General features: G+C 36.8%; 2 protein-coding genes and 1 long non-coding RNA gene across 9 annotated transcripts in view; 2 read left to right on the forward strand and 1 right to left on the reverse strand.

Moving 5' to 3' along the window:
- gnb3b (guanine nucleotide binding protein (G protein), beta polypeptide 3b) overlaps positions 1-12,805 on the forward strand; it is a 36,846-nt gene extending 24,041 nt beyond the window's left edge. The window contains exons 2-9 of one of the 2 annotated variants that reach the window (XM_051873443.1): positions 4,298-4,378; positions 4,586-4,731; positions 5,195-5,258; positions 6,266-6,422; positions 6,504-6,570; positions 9,177-9,378; positions 9,567-9,783; positions 12,003-12,805. In XM_051873443.1, coding sequence (XP_051729403.1) covers positions 4,322-4,378; positions 4,586-4,731; positions 5,195-5,258; positions 6,266-6,422; positions 6,504-6,570; positions 9,177-9,378; positions 9,567-9,783; positions 12,003-12,109 — 1,017 coding nt within the window. In that variant the 5' untranslated portion in view covers positions 4,298-4,321 and the 3' untranslated portion in view covers positions 12,110-12,805. The remainder of the gene's footprint in view (positions 1-4,297; positions 4,379-4,585; positions 4,732-5,194; positions 5,259-6,265; positions 6,423-6,503; positions 6,571-9,176; positions 9,379-9,566; positions 9,784-12,002) is intronic. The other variant, XM_051873444.1, reaches the window with a different exon arrangement.
- LOC127501464 (uncharacterized) lies at positions 683-16,180 on the reverse strand. Of its 6 annotated transcripts, none has more exons than XR_007926607.1 (6): positions 16,036-16,180; positions 15,192-15,384; positions 10,945-12,117; positions 9,548-9,764; positions 9,159-9,405; positions 683-2,168 (listed from the first exon to the last, which is right to left on the reverse strand). It is a non-coding gene; the product is annotated as an uncharacterized LOC127501464 (long non-coding RNA). The 6 variants fall into 6 exon arrangements; XR_007926608.1 differs by lacking the exon at positions 683-2,168 and adding an exon at positions 6,241-6,373; XR_007926609.1 differs by lacking the exons at positions 683-2,168; positions 9,159-9,405 and adding an exon at positions 6,187-6,373 and having other exon boundaries at positions 9,559-9,764.
- On the forward strand, positions 16,078-22,901 carry tpi1a (triosephosphate isomerase 1a). Its single transcript, XM_051873446.1, has 7 exons — positions 16,078-16,324; positions 17,044-17,167; positions 17,276-17,360; positions 17,514-17,646; positions 17,887-17,972; positions 18,794-18,881; positions 22,382-22,901. Exons 1-7 carry the CDS (start codon positions 16,213-16,215, stop codon positions 22,498-22,500), a joined length of 747 nt encoding a protein of 248 aa, XP_051729406.1. The 5' UTR covers positions 16,078-16,212; the 3' UTR covers positions 22,501-22,901.
- The last annotated feature ends 263 nt before the right edge of the window (positions 22,902-23,164 follow it).

Below are 23,164 nucleotides of genomic sequence, written 5' to 3' on the forward strand. Positions count from 1 at the left end.
TTGTTAGTCAAATGCCAGCCTTGTTCAAGGTGGGGTCTCTTCTTTCCTTCAGGAGGTTTCAAAAGCTGCTAGACCTGATGGCGGCAACTTCCTCAGTAGTTCCACTGGGCCTTCTCCATATGCGACCACTCCAACTGTGATTAAAAGGCTGTGTCCCATCTCATCCATGGAGCACAGGCCAACACTCTCACTCCCAGCCGGAGTTATGGGACCTGCATGTATGGCCCCTCGACGGGAGCCATCAAGCTTCACCCAAGGGGTCATGAGAAAGATCTCAGAGGCTAGGGCCCCCTCCAGAAGGCACCTTTATGCCTAGAAATAGTCTATTTTCTCAAGCTGGTGCTTAGCTCGGAAATTAGACCCCACTAATTGTGAGATTGTGTCAGTTCTCACATTTCTGCAGGAACGGTTAGATGGCGGGCGTGCCCCCTCCACGCTCAAAGGGTATTTGGCAGCTACCGGTTTCTCTTTTTTGGTTTCTCAGGAAACCAGAGTTACGTGAGTAACCACAACGTTTCCATCGTAGTTCATGCGCATGTCTTCTTATCTAGTAAAAAATGTATTCGCCTCAATGTGCGCATTTTTAGAATTTATGCTTATCTTGCCGTTTCCATCCAGTGTTTTTCATGCAATATCCCAAAATTTGCATAAAAATAGGTGGATGGAAATATGGCTATTGTCATTCAATTCAATTCACATTTATTTGTATAGCGCGTTTCACAATACATATTGTTTCAAAGCAGCTTTACAAAAAATGCATGTTTCTTCATTACAATTTAGAGTACTCTTTTATCAGAGGTGACTGTGCCAAAGTAATGTCCATTTGTCAAAAATGCACAGTTCTAAGATAAGATAAGATAAGATCATGCAGTTAGCTGAAATCATGTATTCATTTTGGCAGAAACAATGATCTCATTAAAAGCAATTATTACAAGTTTTAATCGTAATCATAATGATTACAATATATAGAAAATTTGGCAGTGATGCAGAGCTAGTATGAACTCCTCGCAGGGGTTTGCGTCATCTCTTCACAGGTGTTGAGGGCATCTGAAATCTTGGTAAGAGACTGAATCCAAACTGGAGCTGGCATACTCTCTAGTTACCTCAGGAGTCGTGATGGAAATGGAAAATAATTAGCGTAGTTGCTGTTCATGACAATTCAAAAGATAATCATGTGCATTTTATCTGATATAACTAGAGTAAAAGGTTATGAGGGTGCATTATGTGAATGCTTGGCTAAAGAGATGTCTCTCTTTAATCTAGATTTAAACTGAGAGAGTGTGTCTGAGCCTCGAACATTATCAGGAAATCTATTCCAGAGTTTAGGAGCCAAATGCGAAAACACTCTGTCATTATTCTTTTCTATTGCATTTGACTCTCCCCAGAGTTGGGAAATGTAAAATATCATATAAGATAACATATAAAACTAACATTGTCATGAGAACATCACCACCTTATCATCATAACTTTCATCAGTTTCTCCCACTTTCCTTCTTCCGTTACTCTTTGTGTCACCTGTGACGTCTGCTCCACGGATTCACCTGCTCTAATTCCTTAACGGGATTGCCGATTCCCCGGATATCCACTTAGAACCTGATTAGGCGAGCTCAACTCATTAGGTCTGACAAACCAATTCAAACCCCTCAACCCAAAAGCCAAAGAACAGACCCCCTCCCATTGAGCGTTCAACAAACCACACCAATGACACTTTTAGAAATGACACATCAAGTGTTAAACTTGCTCAAATGTGATAAAACAAGTGTGAAATGCTTTAAACATGATGTTAAAGCCTACTCAAAAATGATCTTTAGAACCAGTGCTGAGAACTTTGATAGTTGTAAGATGTTCTTCAGGTATCAACCATATTTTTGTTCATGCCACACACTATCCATCACTTCCTCTGCCCTCTGCTTTCTACACTCACTCTTGCCTTGTCTTTCAACCCCATAACCTGATTTTCCATTCCAATCGCTTTACCTGTTCCTTGCCCTCCCCTTTCCTTCTCTCTTTCTCTCTCCCTTACCCTTTCTCTGCCCATCTTTGGGCTTATCCTTTCATCCCTGATCTCCTTCATCCCCTCCAATCCTCATCTGTTCCTCTCTCGCAGAAGGGGAAGAGAAAGAGAGAGTTTTTCCACAGGTAAGTTGCATCCAGTCTGTTGGGGGAACCTGTGGAAGGCACAGAGAGAGAAAGACGATTGAAGAGCTGTCTTGTGGACTAAGCAAAATAGAGACTGATACAGAGAGAAAGGCTTTGGAGTTATTAAGGAGAAGGGGAAGAAGCTTTTTTTGGTTAGACAGGTGAGTTTGTTTTTAGTTTGGTCATTAATTAGTGAGTATAAGAAAATTGTGCAATGATGCAATGCGCTGCAAATACCGAACAAGTACAATTCTTGTGCATTATAATAAACTTGAAGTCCTATGCCTAAAATGCATTTTTTTTATTTAGCATGCATGCAGAATGCATGGAAATGCATGAATAAATGCCTTGCTTTATCTCTGCACGTTCATGCATTTTGCACACAAACCAGAAGAAAAACCCTGCATTTTAAGAAAATGACCTCAGGTTTATCGTAGTGCACTTTTTGTCTGCTGATTTCCTGTAAGTAGTTCCCAGAACACGCTATCACAAATTCTACAACTTTCGTAATACTTAAAATGACATTGGGATGTTAATGTTGGTATTTCAACCATCACAAATGCATCCAGCCCTTTCAGGAGGAATTTAAGGTTGTAGCAAAGTTTATTAGCTGTTGTACTGATGCATTCCTGTGGTTTTCCATTTCTAAACAGATCATAATGTCGCAACTGCAAAAGATGGCACATTTGTCTCTTTGTAGGATTAAACTAATGCTAAAGCTGCTATTGAGCAAATAATCAAATACAGCTTAGAAATCTTGAGATTTGCCAGGTCTCATTTCATCTTGATGAACTTTCTTCCCGTGTCAATCTATCACATACACATCCCCAAGACATAAGTCTTTTCTTGCCCTTTCCTTGTGTTTTGTCTTTGATCTCCCTACCTCAGGTCCCACCTGATCCCGTAGTAAAGAGCAGTCGGTAATCGGATGACAGGAGATTTGATAAGCCACCCCCAACAGCTCCTCCAAAGACTTAAGCCTTTCTTCTAGCCCTCCTTGACATCAATAAAACAACAGCTCTCAGCAAGAGCTGAACAGACATCACATAGTAATCTTTTAACTATTATAACATATCATAATTTGATCATTGACAGCACAATGCAAGACTCAATTCTGCAGATCACAGTTTCTACAAAGCAGTAGGCTCTACTACTTAACCGTGAATTCAGTTCATTAGGATCTCCGCAGCACAACAAGGCTGATAATTCCTCGTCATCTCCTCTGGCCTCCCACCGAGAGGTAAATTCATATGGCGGTAGACTAGCAACCAAATATTTTTATAGTAAGTTGCAACTTACTTGATGTACATCTGCATAAAACATTTGAAATATTTTATTTTGAGCAGGATTACAGATCTCAGCTTGATTAGACTTAGATGTTTAAAATCAAGATATTCTCATTGGTCAGATGCAGAATTAACAAGTCAATGACAAGCCTCAAGATATGTTTAGGGGTAATATTAGATTTATAGACATGTCTATATGCATTTATTTTATTATTTTTTTTATTTTTATTTTTTTTTACAATTTGCTTTGTTTCATAAATTGCATGTATATTTATTATATACAAAAGACTGTTTCGGCTTTTTGAAGGATTGATTTGGGAGTTTGCTTGATGTTTTCACTTTGGTGGTAGTTTTTGCATTTTAATTTTTAAATATCAATATTTGAATTTGAATTAAATAACAGATTTTTAGTATCTATGACAGTAAAAGTTTTACTGAACATTACTGTACTGAACATTCAATTGGATTTAGCTTATCTATAACTACCTAGAGTTTATTGCCTGTGACAGACAATTTAGTTATAGGCATGGTTCATTTTTGTTCCACAGCTTTTGCAAATCTGTTACTGTTTTGCAAATTTAATGTTACTGTCTACTAAACAGATGAAGAACATGCTTTTTGGGATATTATATGCAAAGTTCAGGCTTAATTGGTCTTCAGTGAGATGTTACGACTGGCTGAAAGATTTTTAAATCAAAGCCAGGTTTCAATATTCATCAATACATCTTCAATATTATTAAAATGGCATCCATATATTTCTGATGATGTAACAGTCACACACAAGGCCTAGTTCAGAATAATCTTAGTCATTTCCTATATTTATTTACTTATTTTTAAGTAGAATCTTTTATTTGTTTTCTGATTACTTTTAGCAGTAACCCCGATCAACTGCAGCTATGGGTGAAATGGAACAGATGAAAAAGGAGGCCGAAGGCCTGAAGACACAGATTGAGGTGAGACTGATGTAAAGCCCTTATATATTTTATGAACTTAATTTCACACTGAAACCAATATTTGATGAAGAACACAGTCATAAGATCTTTGCTGCAGTACAAATGTATTAAATGCAAATTGCTCGCTAATGCAATGACTAGCTGTTCAATTTCTATTTATACAATTAATAATGAAATACTAATATTAAGTATTTGTTCCCCTTCTAGGCAGCTCGCAAAGCAGTCAATGACACAGACATGGCTTCGGCCGCTTCTGGGGTGGCCCCGGCCCCTCGGGTCCAACTCAAGACTAGGAGGACCCTCAAAGGCCACCTGGCCAAAATCTATGCCATGCATTGGAGTACGGACAACAGGTGAGAACATTATTACTGGTCAAATCAAAGAATAAAATGAGATATGATGGGCTATATTGCACCGTAGAAGTATTTGTCAATTTGTCCTCCAAAAGTACAAAAAAAGTATCTGACAGAAAGTGAAATATATTATGTTTTACCTGTTGCCCTTGCTTGTCACATGATCTGCTCAACCAGGTTAATAGCTCTCACATGGAATTCGACTGCATCTTGTGGTCACCTTGAATTAGCTAATTCTTAGTTAGATCAATTATCAGGGTCAGTGGCCTGAAACAGACTTAAGCCTCAGTGTTTTCAAGAAGGTATTTAACCATGTCTAGGGTTAAACTGCATTGACAGCAAAATATCATCAAATCAGTATGTTTGTAAGATTTCAAAATAATAAAAAACAATGAGGGATGGAGTGTATCAAATGGATAAATGAACAATATCCTTTCATCCTTTCTTTCATTAATGTCTTTAGGCTAATGGTCAGTGCATCACAGGATGGCAAACTTCTCATCTGGGATTCTCACTCTGGAAATAAGGTGAGACTGACTCAAATACACTTTCAAGAGAAGATCGAGAGTCATATACAAATATATTTTAAGCTATAGTATATACCAGCAAGCTATCTATAAACATTTTGGGCTATACATCATAATGTCGCCTAGTATTTTGGTCTCAGCTTAATGAATGAATGATGAATATTTTAAGCTTCTTGAATGGGCCATTTGATTTTTCATGTTTAAATATCTCTCTAACTTCCAATAATACACAGGTAATGTAACCATCAACTTTTTTATGCATTTTGGCTGTTTATTTACATGACAACAGCATTTTGGGGGCCTGAAAACGGAAACTTTTGAAAACGTGTTTCAAAGTGCAAGTTTTTAAAAACAATACAGTTATCGTCTCCATGTAAATGACAAAAACGTGAACGCATACGTATTTCATGTTTAGTCTGTAGGCGCGTAGTATTTCTTTACAAAGTGACATCGCCAACTACTGGCCTGGCATGAATAATACAGCATTTTTAGTTTTCACGGATACGTGTGAACGGGGATCATTTTGACAACTTTGTCGCCTATATGCGAAACTTCTCAAAAATGCAAAGGAAAAGCTTTTCCATTTTTAGTACATTGTCGTCTTGTAAACATACCCTAGTCAACTTTACACATTGTCAGGATAAAAACGTCCAGCTGAACAAAGATATTTTATTTAAATGTGAAGTTTGCAATTTTTTTTGTGAAAGTACTTTCTCTTATAAAAGCTTATGCGATTTTTGCATAAGTGTGGTTGTCCCAAAGTTTGTTTAATATTAAGTACAAAAGTTATTGATGAATCATGACATTTCATGGACAAATTCGTGCTTTCACATGGTGAGTGAATGTGGAACTTGATTTGTTATAGACAGTTTCTGGCAGGGGTACCTTTTTTATGCAACAAAACCTGGAAAACATATTTAAAAACAGTGATTATTTTGCAATTACATTTGATGGTGCAAATCAGAGTACGTTCAAGGAAAAGATATGATATTTGCCTCTTTCTTTAGGTCAATGCTGTTCCCCTCAAATCCTCATGGGTGATGACCTGTGCATATGCTCCTTCTGGAAACCTTGTGGCCAGCGGTGGTCTCGATAACATGTGTACTGTCTACAACCTGAAAACACCCGTAATCAAGACTGTGAAAGAACTGGATGCTCACACGGGTATAGAAATCAGTCGAGAATATTTACTTTCTTGCATACTTGTGTCTGTTATGTAATTGTGTCTCTCTCTATTGTTTATAGGTTACTTGTCCTGTGCACGCTTCCTCAGTGACTCGGAGGTTCTCACCGCCTCTGGTGATACCACATGGTTTGTGCATGTAGCTTTAACATTTGAAGGGATAGTTCACCCAAATATGAAAATTTATTTTGTTACATTTTTGTATGAGTATTGAGTGGCTTATTTTTTAAAGGGGCTATTTAGAAAACCTTGTTATTAGCGACACCGGTGGTCATTAAGTGAACTGCAGCCAGCAACTTTGCTCGTGCTCGCATTCGTGCACACGTAATGTACAAGAGACTGAGCGTGATTCAATGCCCCAATATACTCACAGGAAAGTTCTTTTTTGTTATTTGCTTAAAAGTAAAAAAAAGTTTGAAATACCTTTGTAGTGAAATATGGTTAACAAACATCCAGGTGTCATCCACGCTGCTGAGAGCGATGTTTAGATGAATATGTAAATATGTACTGACATCTCAGCTCTTCTCGGCACATCCATGAGAGATCATGACAATTGGATTCAGTTGATCCAGTTCACGAAAATGCTGAGTTCACTGAGTTTAACTCAATGACTCGATGATTCAGTCACAGCACTTAACTAGCTTAATGACTAGTGATTTAAATTTCAGTCTGCTGCATACAGAAAGCTACAATGGAATCTCAAAAACACTTGGAATATTGCACTTTAATGATCTTTTTAAGATGTATTAATATAGCTCTTTTAAATCTTGAAAGCTTCTGTCCCCATTCATTGTAGTTGCATTGGAAATAGAAGCCAGCTACAAAATTGAGCCAATATCAAAACTTTGTGCTTCATGGAAGAAAGAATTTTTGGTTGACATGAGGGTGAGTAAATTATGACAGAATTTTCATTTTTGGGCAAACTATCCCCTTACAGCATTATACTGTTGCACAAACACTAGAACATGGTATACAGTATGCATGCTATATTTGCCAAAACATGCAATAGGCTATACAAAAGAACATTCTACGTACAAAAAAACTGTCCCACAATGTAAGTAGCAGAAGCAATATTTTTATATTTATCTGTTTTCAGTTTTTATTTTTTTTATTTCAATATCACTTTCTGGACTCATTATTTGGTTAAACTGACAAATATTAAGACACAAAACTGGATTGAAATGCAAAAATAACTGGATGCCACTCACATGCAAATTGAAGGTCATGTTATTTTTTAAAAGCAGTATGTAGTACACTCTAAAAAATGCTAGCCAAATGTGGGTCAAAAATGGACAAACCCAACAGTTTGGTTAATTTTTTCAAATTAAATATTTAACCCAACAGTTAGGGTTTGTCCATATTTGACCCAAATTTTATTTGAGTTGAAACAACCCAGCATTTTTTAGAGTGTATAATTTGCTGCAACTTTCATTTAGCCAAGCAGTTGATTAACATATCCCTTTAAAATAAAGTTAAATGGTGCTGTTTTCATCTCACAAAATCCAGTTAGGCCGTTAATATAAGAAGTATTGCCACTTTTGCTCATAATTAAAGTTACAGCTTTTTCAAAATGATATAGACATTTTTGCAGCTTGTTGAGGAGAGATGTGCTTTTACTTTATTCTAAGTTACTTGGTAAATCCCATAAATTTATCCACCTTATTCCTACGCCCCATGACGCTTTGCGCGAATTATGGGTGTAACTTCCCTTAAGCTGTAAACAGTCTGTGAAAGGATCGCTCTATGAACGCAATACTACGTTTTATTTTTAAACTGGGTACAATGAGATGACATTATTCTACTCACCTTTCAACCAACGAACATTAAAAGAACATTTAAAAGTGTAAAAGCATCAACAAGGTACTTTCAACAGGCCATGAAAAAGCGCGATTCTTTCCATAGCAATAACGGACGGGTTAAATATAACTCTATATATATATATATATATATATATATATATATATGTATGTATGTATGTATTATGTAATATACGTTGTAATATACGTTGCCTTAATAAAAAATGTTCATGAACTTCAGCATTGCGTGATACTATTTCAAAGTGATTTCCGTCATTTTTACAGATAATAAATTGTATTTACCTGTGAAAACAAACCTGGAAAGAGACATAAGGCTTTAAAGAGAAAAACGAGAGATTCTTCGTGCATTCCAGTGAATTATTAATGGGATATATCGTAAATTATATCGGGAGAACAGACCACAAATGTGCAGTATATGTTGTTCTTTTTCAGAATATTACAGCGGTATGCAAAGGGACAAAAGAAAATAATCGCGAGGATAGAAAGCAGCGACTGAAAAGAGCTCTTGCCATAGATATTCTTGTTATAACATGTTACGTTAAAATACCAAGCGTTACGTTATTCTCATGATGCCTGAAAATAAAACATGAAAGAAAAATTGACAGCTTATTCAGTCAAACTGACGGATAAGCTTTATTTGTAGGGCAACCTTATGATTTGAAACGATTCGTTTCAGTCTTTTTAAATGGAAGTTCCCCAAACCGGAAGTGGAACCCATAATTCGAAACGCAGTAGGCTAGTTAGGAATAAGGTGGACAATATGTGCTCCCAATGATATCTAAGGACCAAAAACGTCATAGCAACCACCTAGCAACCAACCAGAAAGCACCACTCACGTCTTCAAAAATGTATGAAGCTTTTGTTTAGTTTTTATTATTATAATCATTATTTTCATTTTACCCCATTTTTTTCTTCCAGTGCACTGTGGGATTTGGAGACTGGAAAGCAGAAGACAGTTTTCCTGAACCATGTTGGTGACTGTATGTGTCTGTCTCTGTCTCCGGACAACAATTCCTTCGTTTCTGGTGCTTGCGACTCTCTGGCCAAGCTGTGGGACATCAGGGATGGCCAGTGCAAGCAAACCTTCCAGGGTCACACGAGTGACATCAACGCCATTTCAGTGAGTTCACACGAAATGTTTGATGCACTACCGAGAAAATGCAGAAGAGGGCATTACAGTTATTTTTTGGCCAGTAATTTCCTTCTTCATTGATGATCCTAACCTTCTACCAGTTTCAAAGATTTGAGTTTTTCCAATTGGTAAGAGAAAAGCACATAAATGGATTTACCAAATGTCTACCTCTTCAGTTCTTCCCCAGTGGCAATGCAATTATCACTGGCTCGGATGACTGCACGTGCAAGATGTATGATATTCGTGCGGATCAAGAAGTGATTGGCTACCAGGATGCTGCCCTGAACAGCGGCGTTACATCACTGGCTCTGTCCATGTCTGGCCGCCTCATCTTTGCTGGCTACGATGACTTCAACTGCAATATTTGGGACTCGCTAAAGGGCGAGAAAGTGGGTAAGTTTAAAGAAAGGAGAAGCGGATGGAGTAAATCATTAATGCTGATTATTTAAGCAGTTAAAGGGTTAGTTCACCCAAAAATTATAATTATCCCATAATTTACTCACCCTTAAGCCATCCTAGGTGTACATGACTTTCTTCTTTGAGCCAAACACAATCAAAAGTTAAATTAAATAGCTGAAAGCTTTATAATGGGAGTGATTTTGAAGCCCAAAAAACAGCATCCATCAATAAAAAAGAATCCATATGACTCCAGGGGGTTAATAAAGGCCTTCTGAAGCAAAGCAATGCATTTTTGTAAGAAAAATATCCATAATTATAACTTTATAAACTGCAATCACTAGCTTCCAGTAACGTCCGTCTGCGCGTTCACGAGAGAGTCGAGTTCTGGTGTATGACGTAGGATGTAGGAGTAGCATAAGCTTAGGAAAGAGTAGATGCCTGTCGTGGTTCAAACAAACAGGGCTGGACAACAAACTTAAGCTCCTCTGACATTTCTCTTTAAAATTTCTCATTTTAGACTTCTAATTTGTGACCGGTGTTTTATCCTCTGCGCTTCCGCATTCATCACTACGTCATGCGTCTGGTCAAAGTTTAGTCTTAGACTCACATACGAAAGCCAGTGATTCTAGTTTATAAAGATATAAATATGGATATTTTTCTTACAAAAACGCATTGCTTCACTTCAGAAGGCCTTTATTAACCCCCTGGAGTCGTATGGATTACTTTTATGATGGATGGATGTGCTTTTTTGGGCTTCAAAATCTCATTTACTATTCACTCCCATTATAAAGCTTGAAAGAGCCAGAATATTTTTTAATTTAACTCTGATTACGTTTGGCAGAAAGAAGATGGCTTGAGGGTGAGTAAATTATGGGATAATAAGCAGATATTTTCTATGTAGGCAATTTATGAGTAGGAGAATACTTTTCTAGCAGGGATGTGATATTGTCACATTTCATTTTTCCCTTGGGGTAAAAATAAGTTTGAAATACAGCGGTATACTGTTAGCGAACATCCTGGCGTCAACTACAGTGCTGAGAGCAATGTTTGAATCTGGAAATATGTGCTGTACTTTCCTCTCAGTAACCAAATAAACACAACAAAAATGACAGTAGTGAGAAAAAAGCTCAAAACTTACCCCAAAGATTTACTCACCCTCAAGACATCCTAGGTGTAAATGACTTTCTTCTTTCTGATGAACACAATCGGAGATATATTAATAAATATCCTGACGCATCCGAGCTTTATAATGGCAGTGAACAGGGATCAACGAGTATGAGCTGAAGAAAGTGCATCCATCCATCATAAACGTACTCCACATGGCTCCAGTGGGTTAATAAAGGCCTTCTGAAGCGAAGCAATGTGTTTGTGTAAAACATAGAAAAATATCCATATTTAATAAATTATAAAGTAAAATATCTAGCTTCCACCAGACTGCCTTCCGTATTCAACTTACGAAGAAAGCTTTTACGCTTTTTTCCGTAAGTTGAGTACTGAAGGTGTAAGAAGTAGCGTAAGCAGTTTAAACTACGAGATGAGTTAAATTCGGAAGGTGGTGTGGCGGAAGCTATATATTTTACTTTATAACGCCTAATATTATGAAATCGCCACAGACCAACAGTAGATCAAAAATGTTTACCAGCCGGAGTGAACTTTTCCAGAAATTTCGCTTTGGCAAGCTGTTTCGAACTCCAAATATTTTGGCCTGATTTTGTTTGAATTGACACACTAGTTCGTTCTTCGATTGCGCTTGAAGAATACTGGGTCCTTAAGTCGAGGAAGTATTCTACTTAAAGTCGGCACGAAATTAAAATTCCCCCTTTTTATGTTCTAAATGCATGTTATGGATTTTGTGAACAATTCATCCATGCATATGTTTAATATGTTTTAAATCAAAATCTCATAATTGGATCTTCCGGTGAAAAGACAGACTGACGGTGAAATGACATATGCCAGACTTCTCCAATCATTTATTCCGCTTAAACCCGATGCTGAAAGCTCATGTTTGTCTGCGTCCACTTTTGAGTGCAGCGCCGACATCTCCATCTCCATCTTTCCGATAATCTGTTACTCAGATTTATGTCACAATATGGAAAAAAGATCTGTTGCTACTTCCGTTTCATTGCATCGTAAAATAAATGTTCATGAAGAACAAAATGTCGAATGTCAAAGAATATTCTCACTTCCTTCCTTTCTTCCGTTCTCTCTTGTAGGTGTGTTGTCTGGCCATGACAACAGGGTGAGCTGCACTGGAGTACCACCAGATGGCATGTGCGTTTGCACTGGCTCATGGGACAGCTTCTTGAAGATTTGGAACTGAGCTGGACCCTGAGAACCAGATGAGAAGAGAATGAGAAAGAGAGAGGATGAGAAATTGAGAATGAAAAATTCTAAGCAACAGAAAAATCTCACACACACACAAACATAAAAAGGTCCATCTGTATGTGTGGGATTTCTGGAAGACTGGGTTTTATTAGAATATTTAAATGGAATATTTAATTGTAAAATATAAGTTACAACAAACACAGGAAGTTTGCATTATTGTTATCATAACATGACAATCTCATGACAGCAACAATTTGACTTGAAATTATAGTATTTTTGAAAGCTTAAAAATGAGGAAAATGAATAATCATTTAAGAATTTAAAATATAGTTTTAATTTTTTGTCTGTTAAATACTCTCCTCATTAGATGAAAGTTTGTATAACTATTTTTATTTATTAGAAATGATGATAGAATGCAGAAGAAACTGTACAGTGACTTTTCCCAACAACCACATGGACTGTCTGAGATCTGATGTATGGCTCTTCGATGCTGTTGGCGACTTTAACCTGGCATGCAGTTGGATTTTAATTTCTAACAAACTTCCCGAAGTCCTCTAAATGGCACATTATGCTAAAAAATAAAATGTCTGTATTTACTTCTTTCATCTTTTTGTAGGACTTTTACATACAAGACAGTTCCTTTTAAATGTTGCAGTGGTTACTCAAATACCTTTCTAATAAACATAGTATTCTGCATTAAACGATATTTTGGTGTGTGCTGTGTGTATGTTTCAAGCTGTTATGTCCAATAAAAAAGTGATTTCAGGGCATTTGAAGTCATTAAGAACCTAATTTAAAACAATGTTGATCTTTGCACCGTTACTGTGTTAAATACATCTAAATTACTTGATTGTGAAGCGTCCTTGAGCCCTGGAAAGGCGCTATATAAATAAAACGTATTATTATTATTGTGAAAACGTTGCATTGGGCACTTATTAAAGAATCTGTGACAGAAAGAAATATTATTGGATAGGAAATCTAATTTCTAAAATGTGAATTAGGCCACAAAAGTGTTTTTTTTTTTTTTTTTTTTTTTTAAATAGCAGGATGAAGTTTATAATAGAAAAAAATAAAGAAATCTGAAGCTACATTGCTAAAATATATATATATTCATATGGCAATTTCTGTCATGAAAGAGTTCGGCAGGGTAATGAATATGACAATGTTATTGTGTTTGGTTGGCGGAATAGATCTGTTACGCTGCTGCTGCTTTTATTGCTGCTGCTGTTGATTATTGCTGCTGCTGCAGAGCAAGCAACTTGCCACTGCCAATGCATACGACATGCTGCTATGAGCAAGTAAGACATGCTGCTGCTGTACAAGCACACATGAATCACCCCAGTAGCAGATCCATACAGATGAGAAGGTGGAGCGTTTCTGAAAGCACGCTGCAAACTGCTACAGCAAACAATAGGCAAGAATTTGAATGTTAAGCAGCAAACTCATTGGCTACCAATACAGCGGGAACCAATCAGCTGTGCCCTATAGAGAATGATGTAATTGCAAGCAGATTGTGTTAAAGACTTATGAGCCTGCGCCATCTAGACTTTCATGACAGAACTTTGTATACTAACTATAGCAGTGGTTCTCAACCTTTTTTAAGATGCTTGACATTTCCTATTATACTGTATTTCTGCAGCAAAGAGAAAAGTGTTTTTTTAAACCATTTTTATTAACAAAAAACATTTGTTTGCTAGTGTTATTACTCTTCTACTGCATGTTATTTTTAAGCAAAATAAATTCAAGATAGATTCAAGCCTTCGGTATTCTTTTTGCAAACATACTTTGTAAACGAAAGCTATACTTTATAATGTCTTAAAAGAACTCACTCTGCTCAATTATAACTTTTTTAAACAATATAAGACTCCTGAATTCTACACTGCAGACATTCTTCACAGCTTAAAAGTACTTAAAGGGTTAGTTCACCCAAAAATGAAAACAATGTCATTAATTACTCACCCTCATGCCGTTCCACACCCGTAAGACCTTCGTTAATCTTCGGAACACAAATTAAGATATTTTTGTTGAAATCCGATGGCTCAGTGAGGCCTCCATAGCCAGCAATGACATTTCCTCTCTCAAGATCCATAAAGGTACTAAAAACATATTTAAATCAGTTCATGTGAGTACAGTGGTTCAATATTAATATTATAAAGCGACGAGAATATTTTTGGTGCGCCAAAAAAAAAAAAAAAAAGAATCAGCGGTTCGGAGAGCCAAAGTCACGTGATTTCAGCAGTTTGGCGGTTTGACCCGTGATCCTGAATCATGATTCGACACGCTGATTCATAACGCTCCGAAGCTTCCTGAAGCAGTGTTTTGAAATCGGCCATCACTATATAAGTCGTTATTTTGTTTTTTTTGGCGCACCAAAAATATTCTCGTCACTTTATAATATTAATACTGAACCACTGTACTCACATGAACTGATTTAAATATGTTTTTAGTACATTAATGGATCTTGAGAGAGCAAATGTCATTGCTGGCTATGGAGGCCTCACTGAGCCATCGGATTTCAACAAAAATATCTTAATTTGTGTTCCGAAGATTAACGAAGGTCTTACTGGGTGTGGAACGGCATGAGGGTGAGTAATAAATGACAGAATTTTAATTTTTGGGTGAACTAACCCTTTAACAGGATAGTTCACCCAAAAATGAAAATTCTGTCATCATTTACTCACCCTCAAGTTTTTCCAAACCTGTATTCATTTATTTGTTCTGCTATAGGCCTACACAAAGGAAGATATTTGGAAGAATGTTTGTACCCAAGCAGATCTCGCCCCCCATTGACTACCATAGTAGGAAAAAAATACTATGGTAGTCAATGGGGGGCGAGATCTGCTTGGTTACAAACATTCTTCCAAATATAAGCAGAACAAAAAAACTCATACAGGTTTGGAAAAACTTGAGGGTGAGTAAATGATGACAGAATTTACATTACTGGGTAAACTATCTCTTTAAGCACTATGCCCCCTATTGAGAACCACTGAACTATAGGCTTTTACTTCTATAATAAAGTCACATTGTAAACCTAATTCCTTTAAGTATATTTTATCACCTACTGCAATCTCAGTCACCTTGAGAGAGTAGATCAGGCAGTTGTTTTTTCTTCCACTTAAGAAGGAGGTCGTGAGACTTACTCTAATCCACTTTCAATAGAGCTTTTCCCAGAGAAACGTCAGCGAGCACCCACAAACAAGAAGACAAGTAATTGAATAAAGTTCCTATTCTTGATGTCCATGGGGCACAGCTGACATGACCAAGCTTTGGCTGCGAAATGAGAAAGAAGACAGGCCTAATATATGAAATAAAAAGCAGTTTCGGAAATAATATGTATTGTAAGAAAAAGTGCTCTACAAAATGAAGTGCACTGCATTGAATAATAAAATATAAGCCACATAATACAAGAACACATGGAGTGCAACAGCATTCGGAATGGCATTAAAACTCCTTAGATTGTAAGCAATTAATTAATATAAAAATAATGAATTAACTTCATATCTAGGGAAACCTGTGTGATGTAAAGTACATTAAAATTTAAACAAACAAATAAATGAAGGCCATTCTGCAAATGGAATTGACCATGTGACCACATTTATATAGCCTTAGATTATAAGATTACTTGCTTCAAATCGATTGAAGCACAGGATGCTCTTTGGAACATTCCCAAAACCATCCTGGATAAAATAATGTAATTTTTATTAGGGGGGGGAAGTATTGACTTAAAATTTCAAAATAGATGCAATTTCATAAGTGATCTCATACGTTTTGGGCCCTATTGTAAATACAAATATATTCTTTTAAAATCCATTGAGCCCTTCTATGCAGGAAATTGGGCTGCTTAGGATTTCTAAGGTTTAGCTAATGAATAATAATAATTATTATTGAATATCTATGCTTACGTTCCATGAAAGGCCTCACCTTATGCATATTAATTAGGTTATCGTGACGTTTCTTGCGACCTTCCAATGCCAAAGGACTGCCTCCTGAATATTTACGACAACTGCTTTTCCATAGTAGGATTCGTAAGTTCGCTTACGGGAGCGATAATACTGCAGTCGGTGTGTTTGGTCCGTTCGGTTTGTTTGTCCCGCAATAATGTCCTCAAGAAAATTCTTCGTCGGGGGAAACTGGAAAATGAACGGCGATAAAGAGACTCTGGGCGAGCTCATAATGACCTTGAACACGGCCAGTCTCAACGATGAAACAGGTCCATGGCGTTCATTTGATGTTTTGTTGTTTACCTGAGAGCATATTAAGCAGAAAGTATTTTAGTTTTTCATTTTAGCCGATTAGTCAGATGTATTTTGATATAATCGATAGAGATGTTTAGAAGCATCAGAGACGCTGACATCACGTGACGCTTTAAATGGATGGAGGCTCGTGTGGACATATTGGACTGTTTTTAAATAGAAATAACTTGTTTATAAACTAGTTAATATTGATATTGAGTTGATTCTTCTTATATCATTGCATGTCATCATAGTCGTGTGTTATTTTTGTTAAGAAACGCAGACAATTTTGCATAGGCCTGCAGTATAAAGCATCATCAATAATTTACAATTTCTACAGACTCTGTATTTGTCCTATCCCATATTTGTCACATATGCATACAAATTGCATAAAAATACAATTTATTATATAAATAATTGTTAGCCCTATCTCATGTTTGTCCCATTTGCATAAAAATGCATTGCCAAATGATTTATTCCCATTCTATCTGGGAATTATTATCGAATAAAGTCAGAGGTAGTAAAAAAAATAAAAAAAATAAAAGAAATGTTTCACACAAAAACTGTTTAGAACAACACGAGGGTGAGTAAATGATGATAAATTGATAAAAGATCATTTTTTGGGTGAAATATCCCTTTAAAAATAGTCATGCTGGCTTTCATGATCATATATCATCATTTTGTCTTCATTGTTTAGAGGTGGTGTGTGGAGCACCGTCCATCTATCTTGATTATGTGCGGTCTAAGCTGGACCAGAGGATCGGTGTGGCCGCCCAGAACTGCTATAAGGTACCCAAAGGAGCCTTCACCGGGGAGATCAGGTATACATGCTCATTGGTATCTTTTATAGTGTTATGAACAACCATTTATCACTGTCAAAACAGTCAAAAACCATATTTCTCGCTCTCTCCTTTTCTTCTCTGCTCTAGTCCAGCGATGATTAAAGACTGCGGCATCGACTGGGTGATTTTGGGCCATTCTGAGAGGCGTCATGTGTTTGACGAGTGTGATGAGGTTGAGAAGGAATTTTGTTTAAAAAAAAAAAAAAAAATCCTTTTATGTCTTTGCTTTTCTGTGTGATGAAATTCAAGCATCATGTTGATGCATATTCATGCTATTCTGCATTCAGCCCTGTTTCACTCTGATTGGCTGTGATGTCCTTTGCAGCTGATTGGCCAGAAAGTGGCCCATTGCCTAGAGAACGATTTGGGTGTGATTGCCTGCATTGGGGAAAAACTAGAAGAGAGAGAAGCTGGAACCACTGACGATGTGGTGTTTGAACAGACCAAAGTCATTGCAGGTCATTTAAAAAACAAATTCATGTAATTTTAACATTGTGGATTGTCAGCAAATATGCTGAGCTGTGTTATTAGGAATATTTGTTTCGATGGTTAATATGAAATGATCAATTATTAGGTTTGTTGTGCAGAACATGGGTCTTTCAAACAGTTCATTTTTTATGTTCTAGGACCCTATTAATGAGTATATACATTTAACCAATAAAACACAAAATGCCATGATGAATTTCTATATTTTATAGACAATGTGAAGGACTGGGCTCGTGTGGTTTTAGCATATGAACCGGTGTGGGCGATTGGCACTGGAAAAACTGCCACTCCTGATCAGGTAAATCTGTATTCACATAATCCATCAATCATGATGTCATCATATCATGTTTCAGCTCCATGATTGATAGCTTTCAATTTGTATTTATGAAATGCACATGCACTAAAGCAGGTGTAATAATATGCTTAAAGGGACAGTTCACCACAAAATTTAAATTCTGTCATCATTTATTTATCCTCATGTTCTTTGAAACACAATTTAATATATTTTTAATGAAAGCTGAGGTTTCTGTCGATCCATTGAAAGTCCAGGTAATCAGAAAGGAAGATCCAAATAAAGTGAATCAGGCAATTTAATCCAAATATTCAGACAAGCCAGTCTGTTGTGATTGGTCCACCGCTTACAGTGCATGTCGGAAACCAAAGTCCATTTCCATATCTGAATTTCAGCTCTGGATCTTCCTTAGCACTTGATACGCAGTTCCAGGCCTCAGCTACCACTACAGTGTTTAAGGGCGGGTCAAAGTAGTCGTTGTTCACGGGTAGCCAATGAAGACCACATAGGCGGGCATTATGCAAATGTTTACATACCTACGTAGGTTTGTGTAGGATGTAAGACTGGAATTATTGACGACTCATTTTAGGCAGTTCAGAATCGTTTCTTTCTTTTTGGAGACACTAACTCCATTTATCATGCACTTTGATGGTTGAAACTTTGCAGACCTTTTACATTCACAAACAGCTATATTACACACTACATGAAAGGTAATATCCAAAAAAGCACTTTAAGTTATTCAGTTCAAGAACAAAGGTGTACAAGAACCAAATTATTTCAGATGAAGTCTTCAAAGTCTTGTATGTGCTCTCATGTGTGTGCTGCAGGCTCAGGAGGTGCATGAGAAGCTGAGAGGATGGCTGAGAGCGAATGTGTCAGATGCAGTAGCCGACTCTGTGCGCATCATCTATGGAGGTGAGTCTGCAGTGTTTAGAACATCCCGTCTGTTCAAATCTGAGTGGCCTTAAAGAAATACTTCACCCAACATCGAATATTCTGTCATTTACTCAGCTCATACCACATCACTATGACCTTATTTCTTCTGTGGAAGACAAAAGAAGTTTAGCAAAACATCCATGCTGTCCATGCATGATGCAATTTAAAGGGGACCTATTATGCAAAATTCACTTTTGCATGGTGTTTGGACATAAATGTGTGTTGGCAGTGTGTGTACACAACCACCCCCTTTTTTTAATCCCTATAAATCATAAGCAGTGTCTCAGAACAAGCCATTTCCAGATCCCTAACAGTGTGACGTCACATTAGCCACAGGCCCCGCCCACGAATGTTGACAGACACTGGCGTTTTAACATAGAACTGCCCTGAGCGAGTTCACAATAAGTTTACACAGTCCGCCATTACTGCACTGACGAGAATGCCTCCCAAGCGTTTTAGGTGTTCTGTAGCTGGATGGATTAATCCACATAGCTCTCTCCATTTACTCCCTAAATCTGAGCTGCTGAAGACGAGGTGGATTAATTTTGTTTTTGAAGAAAATGCTCCCTCAACTCTACCGAAATTTGTTTATGTCTGCGCGAATCATTTCACACCGGACTGCTTTGTGAACGAATGTCAATACAAAGGGACAATACAAAACATACAGTCTCCAGAGTGATACTGGATACGGCAGTAATGAAGGTGAGAGCACTTTATTACAGTTCATCGGAGTTGATTTACGGATATAAAGTTTACCAGTTTATTAAGCACCACCCAAAAAGGCATAAGATCTTTATATATTTCTTTACTGTTAGTTGTAACGAGTGTTTCTGTGTACTTCGCTATGTATGTTGATAATGCGAGAGAGAGAGAGTTTATGGATAATATTTTAATGCACACATGCACTGTGTTTTAAGCTCTTACAGTGAAAACGGACGCTTCATATTTTGTGTGAAGTACAATAAATGTTATAAAACTCATAGGTAAACAGGCTTGTACTAATATAGTGGATAAAAACAAGAAGACAATATAAGTTATAACCGTAATTGAACTAAACTATACCTGTTCTATCTCCATGCAGCATATATTCGCAGTTTCTGTCATTATAGTGCGTCCTGACTGACTCCTGACACCGGAGAATCAGCTCTTGAAGCTCCGCCCTCTTAAGCCGAATGCAGCATCTCATTTGCATTTAAAGGGCACACACTGAAACGGCACGTTTTTGCTCAACCCCAAAAAGTGGCAATTTTAACATGCTATAAAAAATTATCTGTGAGGTATTTTGAGCTAAAACTTCACATACACACTCTGGAGACATCAGAGACTTATTTTACATCTTGTAAATGGGGGCATAATAGGTCCCTTTTAATGAAACAAAAAGAGATTGCACAAAATTGCTTGTATATTTATGGTTATGCGTTTGGCAGATGCTTTTACCTAAGACTGCATTCAAGGTATACATTATATCAGTTCATGCATTCCCTGGGAATCAAACCCATGACTTTCTCATTGCTAGCGCTACGCTCTACTGTTTGAGTGACAGGAATCGCTCTTATTTTACATAACATTTACTTGAAAGTCATTTAGAAATATTTGAAAACAGAATATTTGCACTATTCTTTCTATATTTGGAAGTAGGTGGAATGAACAATAATCTGAAAACTCAACTCAACAAATCTAATTTGCATATATTCAAAAATTACCAGTTGAAGATGCATTGCGCCAGATTTGACATGAATTCTGCTGGACATCGTAAGTTGTCCTCTTTCACAAGTCACTTTGAAATGGATAAAAGCATCTGCTAAATGCATAAATGTTAAAGGGGTCATGAACTGTATTATTTTATTATTTTAGAATGTTTCCTGGGGTGCACTTATAATGATAGTATGCTTTTTACATCAAAAATCATCATAATTTATGAATAAAAGGCATTTTTCGTACCCTGATTTTAGCCCTCTTATTTGAACACTCTGTTTTAAGGGGTGTGTCTGCTGTGAGACTCCAATGTAAACTCCCAAACTGGCTTACATCTTTGGATATGAGATAGCTAAGTATTACTCTCTCGAAAACCTTTAGCATGTTTTTACTATTACAGCTCTCAAGATTAACTAATCGTGAAAAGTGTTGATTATAGCATTATATTTAGATCGTGGCATGAAAAGCTGAACAACAGTGCTTTGCATCTGCCTGCATTGACACCATTTTCTTTAAGAGCTGCTGTGCAGCCAAAATTATATACCAGTTATCACTGTAAAGCTGCTTTGACACAATCTGCATTGTAAAAAGCGCTTTATAAATAAAGGTGACTTGACTTGATGAAAAGTTGAAGTGATGAGCATGTAGCTGATCACAGACATGTTGTTGAGTGCATGAATGCACTCGTCATTGCAACTAATTTTTAGCGCACTAACAAATGCTTTCATCATAACTAACAGTGAAAACGTGATGTAACTAAGAGATTCGTTGAATAAAACGGGAGTTTTTGCAAGAGTCCAGAACTCGGTCATTAATAAACTCGCGCTGTTTGATTGACAGCTCTAGCGATTGTAAAGGGAGCGTTCTTTGATCACTTTCTATATATAATTTAATCACCATTTAAATAACAGATTATTTTCGTCCTACTAAGAGAAAGAACGTGAAGTTGACCGTTTAGTCACTGGTTTAATTTACTGACAGACAAAGATCATTTGACTGTACATGGAATCATTACATATCAGATCAGTCATTAGAATTAATAGTTACTTACATGTTGTTGCATTTCTGTCGTGTCTATATCGTAAAGGTCTGTTTGCAAAGCCTGCGTCGAAATGCGATTGATTTACAAAAGAATCCAAAGTGAGATGTACTGAATACAAATAAATAATGCTCAACTGAGACATTCACATTGTTGAAAATAAATAACCTCATTCCTAACATAAGGATCCTTTGAAAGGTAATGTTATTTTTGTCCTGTATTGCTCTCCTCTCTTCCTCATCTCACTAACGCCAATGGGCGGGGCAAGAGTTGCAATGATGAATAGGTGTTTTTTTTTTATTCTGCAGAGGTGGCATTTCACCTATCTATCTATAGCTTTTATTGGACTATCAAGGAAGTTTTCAGTTCTGAAACTTACAGAATATTCTTATAGAACGATGACCTCTTATATATAAAAAGCTCAAAGAAAAGTTGATTTCTCATTTCATGACCCCTTTAAATAAATGTTCTTTTGTACCACTTGACTGCAGTGTGAAAACAAGTATAAGTGCATCAGGGTGAGTAAATGATGACAGAATTTTTATTTTTGGGATAACTACAAATGTATTCATTTCTCCATGCCAAGTGCTGAAGAAATTGTAGATGTAATATTTTATTTTAGATTTTTAAATGAACCTGTTATGTATAATTTAATGGTCACTCATCTGTATTGTATTTAAAATATATTACACTTAATAGAAAAATAAAATTGATTTGTTACTCTTGGATTGCTCTCATTTTACAGGCTCTGTTACTGGGGGAAACTGCAAAGAGCTTGCAGCTCAGGCTGACGTTGATGGCTTCCTGGTTGGAGGTGCTTCCCTTAAGCCAGAGTTTGTTGACATCATAAATGCCCGCTCCTAGAGATGCTCAACTATTTTGAGGGTCCAAACTGCTGCACTGCCCAATCAGTATATACCAGCTTCTTCTTGTTGTCACTCCAGCAGGTCTGAAAGCGTATTTGTGGTTGCATTGCTTTAACTCGCCTACTTGTTAAATGGTTGAGTTGGGTTATTGAACTGGAATATTAATATTAACTCCCTTCCTACTAAAAATGTGAGCACATTAGTTCCTTATTTGCTGCTGCGCTTGAGTAAACTACTGTGTGTTGTCTAAGCACTTCAGAGCACACTACTTGAAGTATAACACACTGATTAACTTACAAGACCAGTGGTGGATGCCTAACTGAGTTTGTAGTGACTTTAAAAGCACTTTATCCTCTGTAGAAATGACTACCTCGGTAGAAAATAAAAAAATGACTTGTCTCATCTTCTCATGGTGTTTTCACTTGGTCTAAAGATTGTTTTTCTGCTTTTATCACTGACATAAATGCTGTGCATACTGAAACTAAAGACTACATGGCTAAAAGACTACATTTTTTTGCATCATTTTCGTGCTTGTGTATATATATATATATATATATATATATTTACACTTATATACAGGTTAAGTGAAGCATTTTTCAGGATACTTTGATGAATAGAAAGTTCAAAAGAACAGCATTTATTTGAAATACAAATCTTTTGTA

This window comes from Ctenopharyngodon idella, chromosome 19, assembly GCF_019924925.1.
Source record: "Ctenopharyngodon idella isolate HZGC_01 chromosome 19, HZGC01, whole genome shotgun sequence".
Classification (NCBI taxonomy): Eukaryota; Metazoa; Chordata; class Actinopteri; order Cypriniformes; family Xenocyprididae; genus Ctenopharyngodon; species Ctenopharyngodon idella.